The sequence below is a fragment of the Caenorhabditis briggsae genome, assembly GCF_000004555.2.
Source record: "Caenorhabditis briggsae complete genome, chrX, whole genome shotgun sequence".
Taxonomy (NCBI): domain Eukaryota; kingdom Metazoa; phylum Nematoda; class Chromadorea; order Rhabditida; family Rhabditidae; genus Caenorhabditis; species Caenorhabditis briggsae.
The window spans coordinates 6,321,273-6,331,028 of NC_013491.2; the positions used below are offsets into that span (position 1 = coordinate 6,321,273).

The 9,756-nt window shown below is 38.0% G+C and overlaps 2 protein-coding genes across 2 annotated transcripts; both read right to left on the bottom strand.

Annotated features, from left to right (window-relative positions):
* Nucleotides 1-296: 296 nt before the first annotated feature.
* CBG04521 lies at nt 297-3,749 on the bottom strand (the record flags this gene model as incomplete). The annotated part of the gene is made up of 9 exons (XM_002644103.1): nt 297-418; nt 1,721-1,854; nt 1,902-2,025; nt 2,073-2,161; nt 2,210-2,316; nt 2,363-2,440; nt 3,391-3,478; nt 3,530-3,603; nt 3,651-3,749. The coding sequence occupies 9 exons, from the start codon at nt 3,747-3,749 to the stop codon at nt 297-299; spliced, it is 915 nt and encodes a 304-aa protein (XP_002644149.1).
* A 901-nt stretch (nt 3,750-4,650) lies between these two features.
* CBG04520 lies at nt 4,651-8,280 on the bottom strand (the record flags this gene model as incomplete). Its single annotated transcript, XM_045239270.1, has 9 exons — nt 4,651-4,740; nt 4,802-4,948; nt 5,700-5,822; nt 5,874-6,166; nt 6,221-6,429; nt 6,477-6,580; nt 6,627-6,684; nt 6,731-6,861; nt 8,158-8,280. The coding sequence occupies 9 exons, from the start codon at nt 8,278-8,280 to the stop codon at nt 4,651-4,653; spliced, it is 1,278 nt and encodes a 425-aa protein (XP_045092686.1).
* Nucleotides 8,281-9,756: the final 1,476 nt, after the last annotated feature.

Genomic DNA, 9,756 nt, shown 5'->3' on the forward strand with positions numbered 1-9,756 from the left:
CAACAAAATATTTGTCTCCTCCACCAACAATTATTTGTGAACCCCCCGCATTTCACGGATACTATTTTTTCCCCATTCTCTATGAACTTTTGCCTACGCCGAATGAATAGAAATCAGAAAAAAAGTATACCAATTCATTGAAAGTAAAATGAAAGCGAATCTTTGGGGAAAAGACAAAACTCGTATTCTACCCAGACAAAGTGAAATTGAGGCATAGGAAAATATAATAATTTTGACAATTGGAATTAAATTAAAATTAAAATTGATATGCTAGCAGATCACCTTGAAAACTTGAGTCACTTATTTTTGTCAAAATCATTGGCTGGTTGAATTTTACGAGTGCCGTAGATCATTTCCGTAGAAGTCCAGGAGTTGCGGAATGCAGGAACAATGAACACAATTGCCAAGATTACACCACCTGAAAAAATCAGTTGGCGAAAACATTTCTTTTACCTAGAGTTCCTTTTTCCCTGCTTTGAAGTTCTTAATTACGCCTAGTTTCATAAACTACTGTTTTTCCTATCAAAGAAGCCACCCAAACCCCAGAACTTCGATCTCAATTATCTAAATTTCTGTGAAATATACTAAAAATGAATACAAATAATTGAGTTTAAAGTCGACGGTTTGGGTGTGATAGAGGAAACACGGCAAATAATTCGGAGGGTACAACAATTCGGGGATACAAGGGATTAAAAAGCAATTTAGGGGTACAAAATCCTCAATTTGGGGGTACAAAATACATGAAAGAAGGCTTAGTTTGTACCCCTAAATCACTTTGTACCCCTTTGTACCACCAAATTGTTGTACCCTCCGAATTATGTGCCAGGAAACACGGTAGTTTTGTATATTTTGTGGAAAACAGCCAAGATTTTTTAAAGGGGGGTGCATTTTGTTAGATAAACTTGACAATTTTCAGGTTTACAAAACAAAGATAGAGTTTCAGTTTTGTAGTTGACAAATTTTTTTTACGAATTCATAAAAATGAGTTAATGCGCTTGAAACTGTCCCGACGTTTAACTCTGAAAAAATGCACAAGAGAACCTTAACAATTCGTAAACCCAGGTTTTGATAAAAATTTCAGAATAGGTTAACAATAGGCTATCTAGACCTTCAAATTTTATAATCTGATGGCCAGTTTCAGCGGAGTTAGTATATCGTTTTCAGTATTAAAAATCGCCTTTTCATTGCAAAACAGCGAATTTCAAAAACAAATTTTTCAACTTCTAGAAGGTTCCAGAACATGAACTTTGCTATGTTATACCTTGAATTCAATGAAACTTCATATTTCAGTAATTTTCTCAAAAAGTCGAATTTCGTGTAATTTGAAGAATCACACAGCAAAAATCGTGTTCTTAAACGTCCTATAAGTTGAGAAAATAGTTTATAAAAATCGTTGTTTTGCACCGAAAAGGCGATTTTTGGTTCTGAAGCTTACATGACTCGGTTGAAGCTGGAGAGCGGATCTTCAAAATTTCAGAAGTGTCTTGTTAGACAGGTCTCAACTTATTCTGAAGATTTACGAGATGAATCTGGGTTTACGAGATGTTGAGGTTCTCTTGTCCAAGAAGATCTACTACCTTTTAAAGACATCCTAAATGGACTATTTTTGACTAAAAATCAAAAAAAAAACTACTGTTTATCGGTACTGTAAACGGTGAAAGATCATTTTTCTGCATTCTCAAATTTTAGAAAATTCCCTTATCCAATAAAAAAAACGCACCGAGAACGTCAGTTGGGAAGTGCCAATTATCGGTGACTCTCGTTACCGCACACACCACTGTCCAGATTGTGTAGAAAGGGACGAGAATGTTGCGAACCGTGATGATCTCTTTGATTCCGGTGTTTGTCGCCATTCTAAACCATTCTAATGACATCATCATCATTTCAATCAAATTGAATACCTTCTCAAGTAGATGTAAACAAAGAGGAAGACATGGAATGCGGCGGCAGTGTGGCCGGAAGGGAACGATGTGCGCGCGGTGCGGATCTTTCTAGGATTCGGATTCGTGCACACCAGGTCGCTTGCTGAAATAGTATCAAATGTTATGTGACTCTTTAAATGAAATTCTTACGATCAATGAAGCTTTCTTTGTCACTGCAATCCACCTTAGACCAATCTGGCTTGCACACACTGACAAAATGTGGACGAAGGCGACCGACGCTGAAAATTTAAGGGTCATTATATTAGTTTCTCAATTTTTCTGCTCACTAGCACTTGAGAAATTCCATAGCAAAGGTGCACGCAGCATACATCAAAAGATATTTGAGATAGGTGATTGTGGTGGCGGAGAAGAATTTGGCAAGACGGTTGGAACCCTGGAAATACGAAAAATCGGGATTTGACCAGCTCCAAAATATTTACCTTAGCTTTGTAATGAAGGATGGCTTCAACCAGAGCAACGATGAGAAATGGAGATCCAAGGGTGACGACGAGGAGATGCTGAAAAAATTTTAGTTCGAACTTGTGATTCATGGAGCGCATGCCGGATTTCCGTTTGTCTCTCCCACTTTCCATAGTGTTATTTTCATCAACTCGTGATCTTCTTAACTCTCTCAATGTCTTTTTAAGTATTTAATTTGAGTGTTGTATTGCTTTGTCACCTAATTCAAGCCGGCAACACACTAATAATTGACACCTGAATACCTCGCGAGCGGCTTTCATTTCGATTTACAAGGCCTTACCCCAAAACCAATTTTTTAGAAGCAAAGTTCGATTGCTGTAAATTTAGTTTGATTTTCAGAACCGAATTTCGATTTTCAGTGAAATTTTTGTGGCTAGTATCTCCAGAACCTGTTTTTTTTTATCTTAGAAATGTCAAATTTAATACGTAAAATAGTCAGAATGAGTTGAAATTCTAGAATATACTGTCTAGCCGCTCCTCCTAGACAGTTTCGAAGAAGAGAGTTTGAGAGTTTTTAGCATTTTCTCGATCAGCAAGCTCCATAATTTATTAAGGAGAAAAATTTCAGCATCGATTTTGATATCATTGTGTTTTTTAGTGTTGTTTTGCTCCAAACCCACCTTCTTGCGAGCTCAATTGAAAAAGAAAACATATTTTCTCGACCTTGGTTCGAAAACCTTGTTTTTTTTTTCAAAAATCGTTCACGTATGAATCTTCAAGAATTTCTGGTGCCTGTTTTTCAGCAAATTCAACAATACGAGCGCAGGATTTTCCAACTTCAGACCAAAACCTGACTTTAACTTACTCTACAGCTGTTACAAGGCAATTTCGGGTTATGTCTGGTCACAATTTGCGTCAAATTTGAGAAACAGCTTCAAGAAGCTTTTAACGATATTCTCAAATATATCAGAAACTCGATAATGTTTTCTTCTTCTTGCTTCACCCTCATAACGCTCTCTGACGTCCTAAAATAGCACGAACAACTCACTTTCAGCCCAACTGTATTTTCCTTGAATGGCTGTTGAATCGCCATATCACCACACGGCATCGCACGTTCGTAGGGGTTGATTCCGGATCTAAAATTTCGAATATTCGATTTTTCCTAACCATTTTCCTGTGAAACTCACCCAGAAAACCACAAGAACAGCGAACAACTGATCACAAGCACTATAGCAATATCGAGAGCCATGTAGATTCCTCCCTGAAAAAGTATATATGGTTTTTTTTTTTGGAAATTGTTGCCACAACCTTGATAATTGCCGTTTTTCGGTCGATTTCCTCTTCTTCCTCCTTAAAACGCAGCAATCTACCACTAAAAGTGGTCCGCCGCAGTGCTCGTTCTGACATATTGTGTCTGAAAAAAATTTATTAGCAAAAAATTTGAGAAATAACGACAAGAAACAAGCAAAATCTGATGAAAAAAGGTAAAATCTACGTTGCAAATAAATAAAAGAAAGGTCAGTCCGACGGGGCGCGTTTGCATTGCCCTTGTGTTTTGGGGGAGAGTGACGTCATAGAACTGTGGGGAGGAGACCGAACGTTTTGTGTATATGCAAGTATGTGCCACGTGTATTAGTGAAGAAGACACAAAATCAATAAATGTTTATTTGAGCAGAATATCAAACAACAAAAAGGGGAAAGTGTTGGACATTGAATGATAAGAAAACGTTGTGTGAGCTAGGGAAGCAAGAAGAAAATAAGTAGAATCTGAATTCATTGGTTTGAAGGGGACATAAAAAGAATTGTTGAGCAGAAAATACAGAAATAATCACATCACAAAGATGGTTTTGAACTAAATTTTGGCTAATTTCGGATGGGGGAAACAAATGGTGACTCTCTAATACGGTAAAGCAACTGAATTGGGGGGGGGGGGGGGGATTGGTAGCAAGTTACAGTGTTGAAAGAGAAAATTAAATTTTATAAAATCGTTGCGATAGAATTTTTTTCGGCAAAATGTTTTCATGAATAGAAATTTTCTTAAAGACTGTCTACAAGTTTTGACTAAGTTTTTGAAGAGATGTTCTGTGTTTGAGCTGGTGGGGGAAGGGTTAAAAAGAATGAAGAAAAATGAATTTGATAATGCAATGGTGGTTTTTGGAAAACGCGGGGTTGATCACAAGACATATTGAATATGAATTTTGTTTTCTTGACGAGGAAACAATTATTTTTTACAGCACAAGTCACTATAATATAGACACAGGCACACATTACTGGGGAAAATCGGTTTCGTTCAGATTAGAGATTATTTTCATTGATAGTGATGCACCATGGAGCCGACACCACGATTCGAGTCGTTGCTGATTTGAAGATACTGGTCGAATTCGTGTGGATTGATGTCCTGGAAACGGGCTGTTGTGTAATTTTGAAGAAAGATATAAAAAGATAACAAAAAATCTTACGTCAAGACCATAATTGTTCTGCATATTGCGATGCATCTGGGGTTGATGTTGCTGTTGATGCTGTTGAGGCTGGTGCTGTTGTTGCGGTTGTGGCTGTTGTGTCGGCATTGAATAGTCAACTTCCATTGCGTTGTCGTTGATTTGGCTCTGAAAATTGGAGATATGATAAGCGAAGGAAAATGGGGAAGCATTGATTTCGTGCTTGTTGTAATTTTTTAAGAAGTGGAACTTTTGATTAAACCATAGCTGTCAATAATAGGACCGCGACCGGACACCCAGGTCGTGAGTTCGTTACCGGCGACTTAACCGTCAGCTTTTTTTACAGAAACAAGCTCAGAAAATTTTAGGGTCGCTTCGGTGTCTCATCGTAAACATCTCGCCTCCCCTGATCCGAAGTGAAAAATAACGTAATTGCTCTAACAGGACTTCACCTGATTTATTTGCACTTTGAACTCAATTACCTCTATTTCCGTAAGACTTATCAAAAATCTGTCAACTGATAAAATATCAGTGATATTATGACGAATAATTTATCAGTTGACAACTTTCAGATAAATGTTTCGGGAATCGAGATAATTATTGTAAGATCAAAGTGTAAGTGGTATTCTATTAGAACACACATTTTCTATTGATTATAACATCCTCTGTTGCCTTGATTGTTTTTCGATATCTGTGAAATAAATTTGTAGTGTAAAAACTGGCTTTTTGGCATGGTAGCTTAACCGTTAGTGACTCGGCGACCTAGGATTACTGGGAAACCTGTAATAGACGAGCCTTTCAATAATGTGTCAATTTACGAAACACTTCTGATATTTTGATGAATCGGTCTACAACTTGTCATATCTCATACAGGAACTCAGAAAAATTGGTCGAGTTACAAAATTACAAGGAAACTCACATTCTGATACTGATTTGACATCTGATTCATCCCGTTTTGTGATTGCTGCTGCTGTTGCTGCTGACTTGTCTGAGCTTGTTGCTGATACATAAAACTCGGTTGCTGTTGAGGTTCATGTTGGTGCTGAAACTTTTCATTTTTATTTGAATTCTGATTTCCCTTATAAACCCTCACCATCATATTTGATCCCATCGGTGAAATAGCCTGGAATTGTGGTTGCGGACTATCCAGAAGCCCCGAATTCATCAGCTGCGCATTTTTCTCTTGGATCAGCATTCGTTCGTGTTGCAACTGCTGAATGTAGTCCATTTGTTGCTGAGAAGAGTATTGCGATTGGGGTGGATGATTGGACATCATCTGTGGGTGCTGATTGATTGAGGGCAACGAGCGAGAGGGGTTTCCATGATCGTAGAAGCTGTTGTAGTTTTGACCCATATCTTCGACTCCGAATGGAGCTTGTTCTCGAGCTGAAACTTTTTATATGAAGACACTTGGTTGCTTCAGAACATCAAAACACTTACGAATAAGCCTTGGGTCATTCCACGTCGTCGTTTTCGAGTTATGATCTTTATAGTATCGATGCCCTTCACTATCGTAACAAATTTCCCATCCATGCGGCATCGGAAGTTGTTCAACGTCTTGTGGAGTCATGAAAGGCCTCCTCATTGGGTCCAATGAGGAGCTCTTCTCCCGATTTTGCTGGTTCATCATGCCTTGATGATTGTGTTGGCTGAAATTGTGATTCTTCACCGTTTTTTGAAATGATAAAAAACTCACTCATTTGAAAATCCTCCATATGAATACGCTTCATGTGATACTGACTTGACGTGCTGCGGCTCTACCGGGAAACCAATATTCATTGGCGGCAGAGCAGATACACTCTGAAAATTTTAAAAATAGGATATCAATCAATTTTAAAAAAGTTACCTTTGAGTGTTGATGAGCAACATTTTGTGGATGGTGTGGAGGAGCGATGGAAATTCGTCTGAGATTCATTAAAAATTTAAATAACAAGAAAACCAAGTACTCACTCTGGATTATAGTCAGGATGAAGTTCCGGCGCACTGACTTGTCGTTTATGAAGATGCTGCTGGTTCGGCATCATACCCATAGCTGGACTAATTGCAGTTCGACTGCTAGACGCTACCTCATCGACTGACCCCTGAACGAAAATCGTTGCCATTCAGAATTTCTTTGCTTTGAGTGATAACCCCATGTGCAACGTGAGACGGAGAAGGTACCTGTGGCGAGTGTCCCGCACTGCTTCCTCGAGGCCTTTTCTGAGTGTAGAATGATGGGGGGAGTGTAGCTGGCGGTTTCTGGAACAGATTGAAATATTTGTCGTTCTCAAAAATTCTAATTTCTTCTTTTTTCACCAATACCGTGAAACAACAATCGCCATATTTTCTCTAATTGAGGCTCGCCTTATACGTGCAGTTTGAGCTCAGTTATCTCAATTTCTGTGAGAGTTGTCAAATACTTGTCACTGATAAAATATCGTAGATATTATGATAAAAAGTTATCAGTTGACTAATTTTGATATTTCATTTAGGAATCAAGATAATTTAGCTCAAATTGCATCTATAGACTATTCTTCTATTTGCGTATTCACAGTATTTCGGTTCCTGTAACATATCATAAAAAAGGAACAAAGGTTAACAATTTGTTCTTGACAGTAAAAAGTTGGTTGTTTTGAATTTTAAACAGGATTATAGATTTAAAAAATTGGATTTTAAAGAAAATTTTAGAATTTAGAGTAGGTCAGAAAGTGTTTTTTGAATCTAAAATTTACTGATAAATCCGAAACATTCAACTAGAGCCGGGTTTTTTAGCAACCGAAATAAAATCTATTCAGCGTGAGGGACCTTCTGAGACGCTTTGTTTCACACTTCACACTCACTAAATCGATTTTTTTGAAAGTTTCACAGTATTCACAATAACAAGCTTGAGTTCTAGTTGTCTTCTTGTTTTTTAATACTATTATTTTCGTCATATTCTGTTATTACATGCTCTTATAGAAGCACACTCCATACCTGCTCATTGACCTCAAATATTTCAGTTCTTTCAAAAAATATATAAGTTTGCCAGCCGATGAATTATTATTCATTAAATTCCTAACATTTTGTTAGTTTAGGAACTGAGAGGATTGAGCTCATAGTGCACGTATCCAGAAAAAAATACAGTGTTTCATTCATATGTCATTTTTTCGTTATCTTTCAATGCGGTCTGACCGGAAGTCCCTAAAGTCAGAAGACGTGGCAACTCCTCATCTTTCAAAAAAAAGTGGCTTCTTTGTCTGAGAACAAGTCATAAAACTGGATGTGACGTAACGAGGCGACGAATCTTGTTTCTAGCAAACCGAACACTTTGACCCTCAATGACTAACTGTAATGTATCGCATCGGCGTTTTTGCTTATTTTTACGATTTTCAACACGCTTTGCTATAAAAATTACTTGCCTTCGGATTCGGGTTCTTTTCATATTTCTTCTCCGGACGTATCAAGTCTCTGATACTTTGATCGGGATCGGAAATGTACTGAGTGAACTGAATCTGCTGTTTTTTTATATTCTTCAACGCCATTTAGTCTGGAAATAAAATATTTTTCATGTTTTGGAGCTGTCATAAGGAAACGAAAAAGTTGGAGAAGCAGGTGCAGGATGATGTACAGAATGAAAATCTTGAATCGAGGGGAAATAGGAGGTGGAGACAAAGAAAAATCAAAAAACCAATATAATAATGCGTTACAAAACTAAGAAAGATGCGGACGATCTACCAAGACACCAACACAAATTTCAATTTCAGAGAAGTAAAAGAATAGAACGGGACAGGCTGAAAAAAAAAACAAAACCAATGCTTCATCTGTTTTTTGCTGTTTCTCGACCATTCGCCCACAAGGATTGAAGACGAGGGACAGTGTAGGCGGCGTCAAATGAAAAGAGAGAGAGAGAGAGAGAGAGAGAGAGAGAGAGAGAGGGAGAGAGAGAGAGAAAGATTGATTTTAATACAATTGCAACGGAATCAGAAGTAGACGTCGACTTGAGGTGCGAGAGGGAAGACCCTGAAGGAGGCGAGAGGAGGCGTAGATGAAGACGAGGAGAACACGAAAAATCTGGCTGCGTCGGTGTCTAGAAGGTCAACCGAATTGTTCGTACGGGAGGTGCCTCTCACTCGCCCCAACCTCACTACTTTTGCCTCTAACTTATTATGATCAGTTTAGAGATAAGAAAATCAGAAGAGAAGAATCCGGTGGTCGGATTGTAATGGGACGGGGGGGGGGGGTAGGGGAGAAAGAGGCAGAAGAAAGTGCTTAAAATAAGATTTACGACCTCACATCGAGCATCAGAAGAGCACTAATGAGATTTTTGTAAGATTAATGGAGCTTGTCAGTTCCTTGAACGATTTTGTAGAGAAAAAAAAATTGGGAAAAAAAGAGTTTTTCAATCAGAAAAACGTAAAGAGTCGTCACCGACAAGTCGGACTTCTTCTCTGCGATCCTTTTAGAACTTGTGTTTGTACTGGGTGTTACATACAATGCCACAAGTAGTGCACAAACAAATACCCGTTCCCCCACACACAGGTTATATTCTTTTCCGCTCCCGTTTCTCTTTCCTAAGACAAAAGATAATGATGAACTGTAGTAGTAATGATAATTTTCAGTAACAAGAAAGAAGAAGCAAAGTTCAAGGCGAGTGACACCGTGACCAAAATGGGAAAAAAGTGGAAAAAAGGCAATATGTGTCATGAAAAAATATATTGCAAAAAACATAATACTGGAAGGAAAATATGACGTTTTTGGTCTGTGGATCTTTTAAGAACCGTTTTTTCTCCACACCGGAAATAGTGACGGCAGAACCGACAGAGGGAAAAAATTATCAGGTGTTTTAGCACGGTTGTGATTACACTATTAATAGACTGGGCGACTTCTAGCTAGCAAAATTCAAAGCACAAAAGGTTTTTTGAGTTTTTTGGTGTTATGACGGTCTGAAAAAAATTGCTCAGACCGGATATCTCGTAAAATTTTTTAGAGGTGCAAGAGTGAATTACTGTACTTTTTGG